The sequence below is a fragment of the Macaca fascicularis genome, chromosome 2, assembly GCF_037993035.2.
Source record: "Macaca fascicularis isolate 582-1 chromosome 2, T2T-MFA8v1.1".
Classification (NCBI taxonomy): Eukaryota; Metazoa; Chordata; class Mammalia; order Primates; family Cercopithecidae; genus Macaca; species Macaca fascicularis.
In genome coordinates, this window is record NC_088376.1 from 63,227,634 (window position 1) to 63,243,257 (window position 15,624).

At 39.5% G+C, this 15,624-nt stretch overlaps 1 protein-coding gene across 9 annotated transcripts in view; it reads right to left on the reverse strand.

The window, feature by feature from the left end:
* Positions 1-15,624, reverse strand: part of IFT80 (intraflagellar transport 80) — a 185,640-nt gene that overhangs the window by 1,798 nt on the left and 168,218 nt on the right. For 7 of the 9 annotated variants that reach the window (XM_074031329.1, XM_074031331.1, XM_065540123.2 and 4 more), the window contains one exon: positions 15,343-15,466. In XM_074031329.1, the coding sequence (XP_073887430.1) occupies positions 15,343-15,466 (124 nt within the window). Of the gene's footprint in view, positions 1-9,442; positions 9,636-15,342; positions 15,467-15,624 lie in introns of all 9 variants that reach the window. The other 2 variants (XR_012430824.1, XM_074031330.1) reach the window with 2 other exon arrangements.

Sequence of the window (15,624 nt, forward strand, 5' to 3'; positions counted from 1 at the left end):
TGCTTGGCCAGGCATAGTGGCTTACTCCTGTAATCCCAATACTATGGAAGGCTGAGGTGGGTGGATTGCTTGAGTCTAGGAGTTTGACAACATCCTGGGCAATGTGGCAATATTCCAAGACGGGAAAATAAATACAAAAAATAAAAAAAGTAGCTGGGTGTGGTGCCACACACCTGTAGTGCCAGCTATTAGGGCAGCTGAGGTGGGAGAATCAAATAAGCCCTCGAGGTCAAGGCTACAGTGAGCGGTGATCGCACCATTGCACTCCAGCCTGGGTGACAGAGCAAGGCCCTGTCTCAAAAAAACAAAAACAAATAATGCTCACAAAGTAGTTTTAAGAATAAGACCAAAAAATAAGAATTATATAATAAAAAGCAAAGACTCTCATTGTGATTCAAAAGACCAAAATCTAGTCACAGCTATTTATAAAGGTGCATCTAAACAGTCCCATGGAGCCTTAGGATTGTGCACAGGTGCTCAGGGACAAGGTAAGGGATGAGATGGACTGCCGTCTTCCAAACGAGGAAAAAACGGACAGGACTCTGGTTACCAAGCTGTTTTTCAAATAGGTTTCACATCTTATAAACTGAAGTTTCCACTGGAAGCCTAGTTATGAGGAAAGACGGGGATTCCTTAGCTTCCCCTAAGCATATTCTGTGAAAGTGACTCCTTTGCACCAACTCTTAAAGTAAGACATGGTGGTCATTAAGACAATGAGGAAAAGATGTTAGAGAAAGCGAAGGGAAAGCAAGACTGGGAAACACATGAAAAGAATAATTGCAAAATACACACATTTTTATTTGTTTGCTTCCCTTCTATCCGTTATGCAGTCTCCCCTCCTCTAGCCCAGCCCTATTCCTCTCCTAAGTTCATTAGACTTACTAGGAATAGACTCTGCCCCTGAGTTCTATGAGCAACTTGTTTAGGAAAGCACATTCTACCACTTAACAAAGTTTGGAGATCACTAGTTTAGGAATGTTTATCCTTTCTGAGGCAAGATATGGAAAAAATTGGGTCATAGATTAAACTAACTCTGATTTACAGGAAATAAATCCAAACCCCTGAGCCTGAGCCAGATGTGAAGAGGTTTTCACCTCTGTTTAGGGGAGCTGAATGGAATAAGTAGCATTAAAGAAGACTGAGGGACCCTCAGTCTGCTTGAACAGATTTATCTTAAGTGAGGGGTTAATTTAACTTTAATAGGACTTCGTGCCTCTTTTATCTTATGATTGAGGTTAAAGAAATTAAATATTTTTTTAAATTCCAATATCCCATATCTGAATTGCTGTGAAGCAATTTGTAAATATTTTGGCTCACCTTTATTTTTTTATTTTTATTTTTTATTATTATACTTTAAGTTCTAGGGTACACGTGCAGGTTTGTTACATATGTATACTTGTGCCATGTTGGTGTGCTGCACCCATCAACTCGTCAGCACCCATCAACTCATCATTTACATCAGGTATAACTCCCAATGCAATCCCTCCCCCCTACCCAAAATAGGCCCCAGTGTGTGATGTTCCCCTTCCCGAGTCCAACTGATCTCATTGTTCGTTTCCCACCTATGAGCGAGAACATGCGATGTTTGGTTTTCTGTTCTTGTGATCGTTTGCTGAGAATGATGGTTTCCAGCTGCATCCATGTCCCTACAAAGGACCCAAACTCATCCTTTTTTATGGCTGCATAGTATTCCATGGTGTATATGTGCCACATTTTCTTAATCCAGTCTGTCACTGATGGACATTTGGGTTGATTCCAAGTCTTTGCTATTGTGAATAGTGCCACAATGAACATACGTGTGCATGTGTCTTTATAGCAGCATGATTTATAATCCTATGGGTATATACCCAGTAATGGGACGGCTGGGTCATATGGTACTTCTAGTTCTAGATCCTTGAGGAATCGCCATACTGTTTTCCATAATGGTTGAACTAGTTTACAATCCCACCAACAGTGTAAAAGTGTTCCTATTTCTCCACATCCTCTCCAGCACCTGTTGTTTCCTGACTTTTTAATGATTGCCATTCTAACTGGTGTGAGATGGTATCTCATTGTGGTTTTGATTGCATTTCTCTGATGGCCAGTGATGATGAGCATTTTTTCATGTGTCTGTTGGCTGTATGCATGTTTTCTTTTGAGAAATGTCTGTTCATATCTTTTGCCCACTTTTTGATGGGGTTGTTTGTTTTTTTCTTGTAAATTTGTTTGAGTTCTTTGTAGGTTCTGGATATTAGCCCTTTGTCAGATGAGTAGATTGCAAAAATTTTCTCCCATTCTGCAGGTTGCCTGTTCACTCTGATGGTAGTTTCTTTTGCTGTGCAGAAGCTCTTTAGTTTAATTAGATCCCATTTGTCAATTTTGGCTTTTGTTGCCGTTGCTTTTGGTGTTTTAGACATGAAGTCCTTGCCCATGCCTATGTCCTGAATGGTATTACATAGGTTTTCTTCTAGGGTTTTTATGGTATTAGGTCTAACATTTAAGTCTCTAATCTATCTTGAATTAATTTTCATAGAAGGAGTAGGGAAAGGATCCAGTTTCAGCTTTCTACTTATGGCTAGCCAATTTTCCCAGCACCATTTATTAAATAGGGAATCCTTTCCCCATTTCTTGTTTCTCTCAGGTTTGTCAAAGATCAGATGGCTGTAGATGTTTGGTATTATTTCGGAGGTCTCTGTTCTGTTCCATTGGTCTATATCTCTGTTTTGGTACCAGTACCATACTGTTTTGGTTACTGTAGCCTTGTAGTATAGTTTGAAGTCAGGTAGTGTGATACCTCCAGCTTTGTTCTTTTTGTTTAGCATTGTCTTGGCAGTCCTGACTCTTTTTTTGGTTTCATATGAACTTTAAAGCAGTTTTTTCCAATTCTGTGAAGAAACTCATTGGTAGCTTGATGGGGATGGCATTGAATCTATAAATTACCTTGGGCAGTATGGCCATTTTCACGATATTGATTCTTCCTATCCACGAGCATGGTATGTTCTTCCATTTGTTTGTGTCCTCTTTTATTTCACTGAGCAGTGGTTTGTACTTCTCCTTGAAGAGGTCCTTTACATCCCTTGTAAGTTGGATTCCCAGGTATTTTATTCTCTTTGAAGCAATTGTGAATGGAAGTTCATTCCTGATTTGGCTCTCTGTTTGTCTGTTACTGGTGTATAAGAATGCTTGTGATTTTTGCACATTAATTTTGTATCCTGAGACTTTGCTGAAGTTTCTTATCAGCTTAAGGAGATTTTGGGCTGAGATGATGGGGTTTTCTAAATATACAATCATGTCATCTGCAAACAGGGACAATTTGACTTCTTCTTTTCCTAACTGAATACCCTTTATTTCTTTCTCTTGCCTGATTGCCCTAGCCAGAACTTCCAACACTATGTTGAATAGGAGTGGTGAGAGAGGGCATCCCTGTCTTGTGCCAGTTTTCAAAGGGAATGCTTTCAGTTTTTGCCCATTCAGTACGATATTGGCTGTGGGTTTGTCATAAATATCTCTTATTATTTTGAGATACGTTCCATCAATACCGAATTTATTGAGAGTTTTTAGCATGAAGGGTTCTTGAATTTTGTCAAAGGCCTTTTCTGCATCTATTGAGATAATCATGTGGTTTTTGTCTTTGGTTCTGTTTATATGCTGGATTACGTTTATTGATTTGCGTATGTTGAACCAGCCTTGTATCCCAGGGATGAAGCCCACTTGATCATGGTGGATAAGCTTTTTGATGTGCTGCTGGATTCGGTTTGCCAGTATTTTATTGAGGATTTTTGCATTGATGTTCATCAGGGATATTGGTCTAAAACTCTCTTGTTTTGTTGTGTCTCTGCCAGGCTTTGGTATCAGGATGATGTTGGCCTCGTAAAATGAGTTAGGGAGGATTCCCTCTTTTTCTATTGATTGGAATAGTTTCAGAAGGAATCGTACTAGCTCCTCCTTGTACCTCTGGTAGAATTCAGCTGTGAATCCATCTGGTCCTGGACTTTTTTTGGTTGGTAGGCTATTAATTATTGCCTCAATTTCAGAGCCTGCTATTGGTCTATTCAGGGATTCAACTTCTTCCTGGTTTAGGCTTGGGAGACTGTAAGTGTCCAGGAAATTATCCATTTCTTCTAGATTTTCTAGTTTATTTGCGTAGAGGTGTTTATAGTATTCTCTGATGGTAGTTTGTATTTCTGTGGGGTCGGTGGTGATATCCCCTTTATCATTTTTTATTGCATCTATTTGATTCTTCTCTCTTTTCTTCTTTATTAGTCTTGCTAGTGGTCTATGAATTTTGTTGATCTTTTCAAAAAACCAGCTCCTGGATTCATTGATTTTTTTGGAGAGTTTTTTGTGTCTCTATCTCCTTCAGTTCTGCTCTGATCTTAGTTATTTCTCGCCTTCTGCTAGCTTTTGAATGTGTTTGCTCTTGCTTCTCTAGTTCTTTTAATTGTGATGTTAGGGTGTCAATTTTAGATCTTTCCAGCTTTCTCTTGTGGGCATTTAGTGCCATAAATTTCCCTCTACACACTGCTTTAAATGTGTTCCAGAGATTCTGGTATGTTGTATCTTTGTTCTCATTGGTTTCAAAGAACATCTTTATTTCTGCTTTCATTTTGTTATGTACCCAGTAGTCATTCAGGAGCAGGTTGTTCAGTTTCCATGTAGTTGAGCAGTTCTGATTGAGTTTCTTAGTCCTGAGTTCTAGTTTGATTGCACTGTGGTCTGAGAGACAGTTTGTTATAATTTCTGTTCTTTTATATTTGCTGAGGAGTGCTTTACTTCCAACTATGTGGTCAATTTTGGAATAAGTGTGATGTGGTGCTGAGAAGAATGTGTATTCTGTTGATTTGGGTTGGAGAGTTCTGTAGGTGTCTATTAGGTCCGCTTGGTGCAGAGTTGAGTTCATTTCCTGGATATCCTTGTTAACTTTCTGTCTCATTGATCTGTCTAATGTTCACAGTGGGGTGTTAGGCTTAAGTAGGTAAACAAAGCCCCTGGGAAGCTCGAACTGGGTGGAGCCTACTGCAGCTCAAGGAGGCCTGCCTGTCTCTGTAGACTCCACCTCTGGGGACAGGGCACAGCTAAACAAAAAAAAAGCAGCAGAAACCTCTGCAGACGCAAACGACCCTGTCTGACAGCTTTGAAGAGAGCAGTGGATCTCCCAACACGGAGGTTGAGATCTGAGAACAGACAGACTGCCTGCTCAAGTGGGTCCCTGACCCCTGAGTAGCCTAACTGGGAGACATCCCCCACTAGGGGCAGACTGACACCCCACACCTCACATGGCGGGGTACACCCCTGAGACTAAGCTTCCGAAGCAAGAATCATACAGGTACACTCGCTGTTCAGCAATATTCTATCTTCTGCAGCCTCCGCTGCTGATACCCAGGCAAACAGGGTCTAGAGTGGACCTCAAGCAATCTCCAACAGACCTACAGCTGAGGGTCCTGACTGTTAGAAGGAAAACTAACAAACAGAAAGGACACCCACACCAAAACCCCATCAGTACGTCACCGTCATCAAAGACCAAAGGCAGATAAAACCACAAAGATGGGGAAAAAGCAGGGCAGAAAAGCTGGAAATTCAAAAAATAAGAGTGCATCTCCCTCTCCAAAGGAGCACAGCTCATCGCCAGCAACAGATCGAAGCTGGACGGAGAATGACTTCGACGAGTTGAGAGAAGAAGGCTTCAGTCCATCAAACTTCTCAGAGCTAAAGTAGGAATTACGTACCCAGCAGAAAGAAACTAAAAATCTTGAAAAAAGAATGGAAGAATGGATAACTAGAATAACCAATGCAGAGAAGGCCATAAACGAACTGACAGAGATAAAAACCATGACACGAGAAATACGTGACAAATGCACAAGCTTCAGTAACCGACTTGATCAACTGGAAGAAAGAGTATCAGCGATTGAGGATCAAATGAATGAAATGAAGTGAGAAGAGAAGTCTAAAGAAAAAAGAAGAAAAAGAAATGAACAAAGCCTTCAAGAAGGATGGGATTATGTGAAAAGACCAAATCTACGTCTGATTGGGGTGCCTGAAAGTGAGGGGGAAAATGGAACCAAGTTGGAAAACACTCTTCAGGATATCATCCAGGAGAACTTCCCCAACCTAGTAAGGCAGGCCAACATTCAAACTCAGGAAATACAGAGAACGCCACAAAGATACTCCTCGAGAAGAGCAACTCTAAGGCACATAATTGTCAGATTCACCAAAGTTGAAATGAAGGAAAAACTGTTAAGGGCAGCCAGAGAGAAAGGTCGAGTTACCCACAAAGGGAAGCCCATCAGACTAACAGCAGATCTCTAGGCAGAAACTCTACAAGCCAGAATAGAGTGGGGGCCAATATTCAACATTCTTAAAGAAAAGAATTTTCAACCCAGAATTTCATATCCAGCCAAACTAAGTTTCATAAGTGAAGGAGAAATAAAATCCTTTACAGATAAGAAAATGCTTAGAGATTTTGTCACCACCAGGCCTGCCTTACAAGAGACCCTGAAGGAAGCACTAAACATGGAAAGGAACAACCGGTACCAGCCATTGCAAAAACATGCCAAAATGTAAAGACTATCAATGCTAGGAAGAAACTGCATCAACTAACGAGCAAAATAACCAGTTAATATCATAACGACAGGATCAAGTTCACACATAACAATATTAACCATAAATGTAAATGGACTAAATGGTCCAATTAAAAGACACAGACTGGCAAACTGGATAAAGAGTCAAGACCCATCAGTCTGCTGTATTCAGGAGACCCATCTCACATGCAGAGACACACATAGGCTCAAAATAAAGGGATGGAGGAAGATCTACCAAGCAAACGGAGAACAAAAAAAAGCAGGGGTTGTAATCCTAGTCTCTGATAAAACAGACTTTAAACCATCAAAGATCAAAAGAGACAAAGAAGGCCATTACATAATGGTAAAGGGATCAATTCAACAGGAAGAGCCAACTATCCTAAATATATATGCACCCAATACAGGAGCACCCAGATTCATAAAGCAAGTCCTTAGAGACTTACAAAGAGACTTAGACTCCCATACAATAATATTGGGAGGCTCACCTTTATTTAAAAAAACAATGCCATATACTTACGTATAATACATAAAATAGATGGATTAATAAAAGAATTCTTCCCACTCATAGAAGAAAAATGTCTGTGTTAAGATGCAAGTGACAGCTCACTGAAAAGCCAACCAGATGTTAGATTATTTGAAAGACTCATTTTTTCAATCAGGGCAAAATCTGATATTTTTTAAATGGCAAAGCACTCCTTTCTATGTCTAACAAAACACAGAGAAGATGAAACTTGATGAATGCTTTGGGTTTCTTCCAGCCTTAAATTGACTTACATACATTTCTCAAATCAATCACAATAAAAACATATATTGATAGTATACTGAACAACTGTTGCTCTGTTGCAAGTAAATTGATGATATCTGTATTAGTTACTTGTTATACTACAAATAAGGGTGTCAGTGGATAGCTGTCCTACTGAAAATAAATGTTTCACTTTCACTTTGGCATTGATCCAGTTTTAAAAAGTGTTCTGCAGATAATTTAGTTCTAGGATTAGAATATTTTTAATAGCAGGTTTTAGATAAGAATGTTCTCTGATAGTTGTCAAGTGATTTCTACACTAAAATCCATCTTTTGCTTGTATAGGGAGTGCCAATATTATCTGGCACTCCTTATTCTACTCACTAGCCAATTCTTACTCATATAGACACAATTTCAAAATCATACCAAAAGGCTCTTCATCCTCTAACACATTTCTCTTCCTCTCAGCTGAAGATCAGCTTCCTACTTTACAGAGAATATAGTGGCCATCAGGTATGAATTCACTTTATTTTCCTTCCTTGCATTCATGAACTTACCTATATTTACACCCATCATTATCTTTCTCTTCCGTCTCAGGCCAACCTCTTAACATATGTCCCTGATTCCATTTTCTTTGACTCCTCTAGGACATTTGACTTCAATTATTCCTCACACATTAAGTGTCTTTCTTTTCAATGGCTCGCTCTCATTATCCTTGGCTCTCTATTCTGTCTTCTCCCTGCAAACTACCATCCCTTACTCTTCTCATTCCTGACTCTCCTTCTCTTCCCAGTCCACTATAATTCTGATCCTGTGACACTTTAGGAACTTTGCACTAAAGCCACCATCAGCTGTTTTCAGTCCTTATCGTATATACCTTCTCTGTATGATTCAATTTTTCATTCAACAAATATTTAGTGCTTAGTATATATCAAGAATTGTCTGATGTACAAGGATTCACCAGTGAACAAAAAAATAAAAATCACTGTCTTCATAGAGAGATAATAAACAAAGACAGATAAAAATGGAAGAGGCAGATAATAAATAAAACAAAAAATATATCTAGTATGCCAGAAGCGGTAAAGATTTTGAAAATAGAGAAGGGAGATAGTGAGCACCAGGAATAGAATAGGAGGTTGCAATGTCATCAGTTTACTTGACGGGAGGCCAAGGCAAGAGGATTGCTTGAGCCCAGGAGTTGGAGACCAGCCTGGGCAACATAGTGAGCCCCTGTCTATACAAAAAAATTTAAAACTTAGCTGGGCTTGGTGGCATTCATCTCGAGTCGCATCAACTTAGAGGGCTCAGGTGGGAGGATTGCTTGAGTCTGATATGTTGAGGCTGCAGTGAGCTGTCATTGTGCCATTGCACTCCAGCCTGGGCAACAAAGTGAGACTCTGTCTAAAAAAAAAAAAAAAAAAAGGGGGGGGGGCTTGAAGGAGATGAGTGAGTGAACCCATGTGTATATCTGGGGAAGGGCATGGTGATATGGAGAAGTACACGGACGGCCCTGGGATAACAGCCTTCTCTGGACCTTGCTGACCACTGCTCTTTGAAAAATCTCTCAGACTGTATAATACCACTCTCTTCTGGCTTCTGCTCTCCTTTCTAAATGCTGCTTCTTTCTTTCTCTTTTTTCCCCTACATTCTGCTCCCTAGACAATGTTGGAGAAGAAATATAATTTCTCCTCAACGCTTGTAAGTTTACTGATGGGACAGACCCCTGTAACAAAAGACAGATTAAAAAGAGAAAAACAAGCCAGTACAATAATATGTGCAGTGTACATCACAGCAGGAAAAATCTCAATGAAAGGTAACTCAAAACAGCGTCTTGGAACTCTGGCCTACATAGCATTTTCAACAAAGAACAATAAATTTTAAAGATGTGACAAGACTGTTTTTAGAGAAGTGAAAGCAGTTTTAGGCTTCCAGAGATTGGAAACCACGGGAAAAAAATATATGGGAAGAAACTAATCAAGTGAAGTTTGTTCTATTTTTGAGACAGGGTCTTGCTCTGTCGCCCAGGCCGGTGTGCAGTGGCCCAAACATGGCTCATTGCAGCCTCGACCTCCTGCTGGGACCACAGGCATATGCTATCACACCTAGCTAATTTTTAAAATTTTTTGAAGAGACAAGGTCTCACTTTGTTACCCAGGCTTGTCCTGAACTCCTGGGCTTGGCTTACGTGATCCTCCTGCCTTGGTCTCCCAAAGTGCTGAGATTACAAGGGTGAGCTACCACGCACAGCCATGCAGTAAGGTTTTTTGGTAGATTTCTCTGGAGTCGTCTCTGAGCTGACAAGAGTTGTCTCTAGTAAAGGAGAATTTATATTCTGTCTGTAGGAGGAAAAGGGGGAGAATAGAGCTCTTCTATTTGCTGCTGCTTAATTGTCTTTAGCTCAAAAATACACATCTCCAAGAGGCATATTTTGGGGTATCATATTTTGGTTTCCTTCAACAACCTCTTAACTGTTAATATTCACCAGCGTCCAACCAAAGCTTTCTCACACTTTCCCTAAGAAATATCAATTCCTATAGCTTCAACTATCCCTATATGATCAAGGCAATAAAGTTAGTTTTCTAGCCCTTGTTTCTCCCTTGTTAATATCCTTTTGTGTTCATATTTGTATTTCTAATTGCCTTCTAGACACCTCCTTCTGGACACCTAATAGACACTCTAAACACATACAAAATGGTATATTTTCATGTACTCAAACTCAAAGGTCCAAAAATGTGTATATTCTTAGGTATTCTTTAGATTAATGGCATTCCCATCTATCAGCTGCCCACACTAGAAATGTTGAAGTCATTCTCAAATGCCTTGTCTTACCTCACCACCTCTCCTCCCACCCCCAGCCACAACTGTTCTCTTAATTTTACTTCTAAAATTTTTCTTACATTAATCGTACCCTTTCCATTTCCTAGTGGGATTATTATAGTAACTTCCTAACTATTCTCCTAGTCATCACGCTCTCCTCTAAGCTATCTTTCACGTCTGACGTTATATTTCAAGTCATTCTCTTGATTACAAATCTCCAAGTCTTCTCATTGCCTTCATTACGAAGTCTTCTCTTAGCTTGGTACTAAGATCTTTCAATGTCTTTTCCCAACCAGTATTCCAACCACCCAGGGCCCAGAGCAGTCACTCGGGATTCTTCCTCATTCATACAATAACTCATACATTTGCTCTTATTATCATCTCCTTCAACTGACTAGCAAAATCGTAAGATAATTTTGTAAAAACTATTGTTTCCATTTATTTTTAGGAATCTGGATTTTATTTTATTGATTATTTATTTTTATTTTATTATTATTATTTTTTGAGACGGAGTCTCACTCTGTCACCCATACTGGAGTGCAGTGACATGATCTTGGCTCACTGCAACCTCCAAATCCCAGGTTCAAGTGATTCTCCTGCCTCAGTCTCCCAAGTAACCGGGACTACAGGTGCATGCCACTACACCCGCTAATTTTTTGTATTTTTAGTAGAGATGCAGTTTCACTGTGTTAGGATGGTCTCGATCTCCTGACCTCGTGATCTGCCCACCTCAGCCTCCCAAAGTGCTGGGATTACAGGCGTGAGCCACCGTGTCCAGCCTATTTATTTTTAGTAAAGACAAGGTCTCACTATATTGCCCAGGCTGGTCTTGAACTCCTGGGCTCAAGTGATCCTCCCACCTCAGCCTCCCGAACTGTTGGGATTACAGGCGTGAGCCACTGTGGACAGCCAGGAATCAGGATTTTATTTTTCGGGAGACGGAGTCTTGCTCTGTTGCCCAGGTTGGAGTGCAGTGGCATGACCTTGGCTCACTGAAACTTCTGCCTCCTGGGCTCAAGTGATTCTCCCACCTAAGTTTCCAGAGTAGCTGGAACTACAGGTGCATGCCACCATGCCCAGTTAATTATATTTTTATTTTTATTTTATTTAATTAATTAATTAATTTATTTTTTGTAGAGACAAGATTTTGCCATGTCACCCAGGCTGGTCTCCAAACTCTTAGACTCAACCAATCCTCCCACCTCAGCCTCCCAAAGTGTTGGGATTACAGGCATGAGACACTGTGCCTGGCCAGAGATCAGCATTTTATTTTATTTTATTTTATTTTGAGGTGGAGTCTCACTCTGTGGCCCAGGTTGGAGTGCAGTGGTGCAACCTCAGCTAACTGCAACCTCTGCCTCCTGGGCTCAAGTGATTCTCCCACCTAAGCTTCCAGAGTGGCTGGAACTACAGGTGCACAACACCATGTTCAACTAACTTTTTATTTTTTTTTGGTAGACACAGAAGGTTTTGCCATGTTGCCCAGGCTGGTCTCCAAACTCTGAGACTCAAGCAATCCTCCCATCTCGGCCTCCCAAAGTGCTGGGATTACGGGCGTAAGCCACTGCGCCTGGCCGAATCAGGATTTTAGAAGGGAAAAGGGATCATGTTATTTACCTCCAAAGGCTTCTCTTTATTTAATTTGCCCTATGAAACCCTAAACTCAACCCCTCCATTGCTTTTACTCTTTCCTACTTCAAAGCCTTCCCTCTGCCTGGAACTTGTAATCCTCATCTCCCACCCAACCTCTACTCTGCAGTGAGCTTCTACTATTCATCCTCTAGGGCTGAGTTCAAATATCATGTGCTTTGCAAGAAAAGTCTCTGCTGATTGCCTCACTCTAGGTCAGGACTCCCATTCATAAAGTCTTAGAGCACCACATACATCTCCTTCAAGGCAATTACCACAATTGAAATGAACAATTACCTATATAACTGTCACCTCCATTTGAATATAAACTTCATAAAGCCAGGGCTAGTGTCTGTCACATTTACTATTATATCCCAAGCACTAAGGAGAAAACATTGTCTGCAGGAGGCACTCAATAAATACTGAATGAATAAAAGGTAAATAATTACCAAGCAAATCAGTAATCAGCTAACAACTCCTCACTATTAGCAATTCCTCCAAAGTTAAACCTGTAAAGCAGCTTTTCGGTAGTAGCTAAGCCTAAAGTGGTTTGTCCTAAGTAGAGTGTTGACTCAGATCTTCAAAATTCTAAACTTTCTGAAATCCTGCTCATGAGTTTGATTTCTTTCACTCTTTTTCTTTTTCCTAGCAAAATGTTTGAAGTATTTCCCAGATCTACTTTTCTTCCTGTGCAGAGTATATATTTAGTATAATAAATGTATACTTTGAGTGGATTTTATTTGCTAGATTTATAATTTGTCTTATAAATATTTACAGAACACTATTGTAGACCAAGCACAATGACTCTAAATATCAGGGTTCTTGGAAAACAGTACTCCTTGTAAGAATCCCAGATTGCCATATTTTAAATTAGAAATGGCCAAATAACATTTCAGGGCTCATAAACTAAGTGTCTATCAAACTTCTCACTTCTTCCCATATGGTAGATTCCATTCATTTCTAAATTTCCAGATGGCATGCATTGTGAGCCCACCAAAATCACCAGGTATCTAGAATAAATTTCTCAATGTTATTTTTAAGTGACCCTTTTCTATTTAACTCTTAGTTCTGAAATAAAGGGTTTATATAATCGTAAGCCTGGCAAAGATAAATATGGATGTATATTATGACTAGATTATAGACCTAAATGAAACCAAAAGATCAGCAAGTAATGCAGATATCCCCAAGAGCTATTCTCCTAGGGTTACATTTTATTTCACTGGTACGAAATTTTTAAGAAAAAAAATATATTTCATCGTAAAATACTGCTTTATGATTTTTAGTTAACTCCAAATGATATTTATGAAGAAAAGTAGGAAACTAGAACATAGTACCCTAGGGAGTCAAAGTAACCTACAAAGTTTCTGGATTAAAAAAACCCCTAAAATACCTAAGAAAGCCATGTTGTTCTGGTACTCTTATGATTAAAGTATTATATTTTGGTAATAGTTGAATATATGTATAATGAAAAAGATTATAAGGATGTTGAGAAGTTTTTGCTATCTAAAATATAATTTCCTTTATAGTAAGGACTTTCTTTTCTTTCTCTTCCCTCCCTCGCTCCCTCCCTTCCTTCTTTCTCTCTCTCTCCTTTCTTTCATTCTGACAGGATCTCACTCTGTCACCTAGGCTGGAGTGCAGTGACATGATCTCAACTGACTCCACCTTTTGACCTCCCAGGCTCAGGTGATCCTCCTACCTCAGCCTCCCAAGTAGCTGGGACTACAAGCATAAGCCACCATGTCCAGCTAACTTTAAAATTTTTTGTACAGGTGGGATCTCACTATGTTGCCTAAGTTGGTCTCAAACTCCTGGGCTCAAGTGATCCTACTGCCTCAGCCTCACAAAGTGTTGGGATTATAGGCTTGAGCCACCACACCTGATCAGAACTATATTTCTTATGTTCTCAAAAGTATCAAATGTGACTATTGAAAAAATATTGATGATGATGAGGAGGAAAAAGCAGAGTAGCTTAATCTGCTTTAAAATTACACAATAAACAAGGTGGGTGCTTAGTTTTAACATATGGCCATATTTCAAGATCAGATCTCCTTATCTTTGTGTCACAGTTCTTTGGGTTGCTTAGCACTGTTTTGGTGGTGGTTGCTGTCATGTACTATGAATCAGAGTGTAGCCCCAGAGATCCCAGGGATGCTGTGTTTGTCCTAATAGTACAGTATGCCCAGACTCCCAGGATTCACTTCAGTACTAAACAGGTTCAAAATGAAATCAAAAAAAGGTTTGTGGATCTTCTATAAAACATATCTCCTTTCTACCATGAAATCCACAACTTGTAGCTATCCTGGATCTAGATGTTGAAGTTGCACTGCTAAACTCTAAGAATGGTCTTAAAGGTCTCACTAACATGAAAATTGTTCTGAAGTGCAAAATTGTAGATCAAGACACTACATATTATAAATACAGTAAGTAGATAATGTTGGTTTTAATAGAAATTGTGGGTGCCTTCTCTCTATCTTCTCTCCTCTTCCTGAGGCTCCTCTAACCCAGTCTGCCCCTAGGATCAATCAGAACATTCCATTTTATTCTATACCAAGAAGGTGTGTTCCCACATAATCTATTAGCTCCACAGAGACACAAGACGCTGTATCTGATTTTAACCCTTAGCATACTGTCTAGGCCAGAGTGAGACATCATAAATAATTTTTGAATAAATGAATGAATGAAAGGCTAAAGTGGTTCACGGAGCTGAAAGAAAGGTCAGCCCTATCTTGTAATCATAGCTTTTAGGAGTCAAGTCTCTTGGATCTATATGGTTAGTGACATGAGCTCTGTTTCTGCTGTCTGAGCCTAAAATAATCTCGGTAAGTGGCTACAATCAGTTATGCTCTAGGCAATGGGGCAAACTCATTCTGGGTCTCCTTGTGGGCTGATCTATACTGGAATGACTTCCTTCTTTTTGTTTTTATCTATTTATTTAGAGGAAGGGTCTTACTATGTTGCCTAGGCTGGCCTTGAACTCTTGGGCTCAAGCAATCCTCCTGCCTCAGCCTCCCAAGTAGCTGAGACTACAGGCATGCACCACTGCATCCCAGAATGACTTTCTTCTAATTAGAGTAATAAAATCTGAGATGCTGGTAGGAGCCTGGGAGGCAAAGGCTGAGTCTTCTTTGGTTCTAGGTAGTGAAATCTACCTAGGCTAGGCACTTCTAGGAGGTGCAACCTAGCTCTCTAAAACAAAGTGACCAACTATGCATTTTCTGGTCAGTGCCCTCTGTGCATACATATTTCCCCTGCAGCAGAAGAGGCAGCTGGTGGCAGGTAAAATTTAAGAGTTAGAAGCTTTTATTCCACCCATCTATATTATTTATCGAAAAATATCAAATAGCACCCAACCTTAGAACAAATGGAATATTATGATGACAGACTTGAGTTAATCAAAACATGCCTGCGAGATTCCAGAAAAAATTTTAGTACTAGAATTACATAGTCAAAATAAGATGTCATAAGGCAAAAAGTAATTCTTTTAGAGGTTAAAAGATTCAAAATTTGAATCATTCACATTTTGTCTCATTAGGATGAATATGACATATACTTATAAACCGTATGTATTATTATACAAAATTGTGAAATACTTACGCCTTCTGCATAATGCAAGTATCGTTTATTAGTTTCCTGTTTACCAAATGTCTCCAAAAACTTTTGACGGTAAGCAAGAACTGTATCAACATGTGTTTTGTATTTTACAGCCAATTCCAGTGCCCTATAATGAGAAATAAAACAGATTATTAACATTGTTTGTGTCAGATCAAATGAGGCCTCTTCTCCCTGACCAGCTCCTCTTGTAGAAATAAATGACTATTATCTTATCTATGCTTCATACCATTTATATATATATACTATTATTACAGCATGCTTATA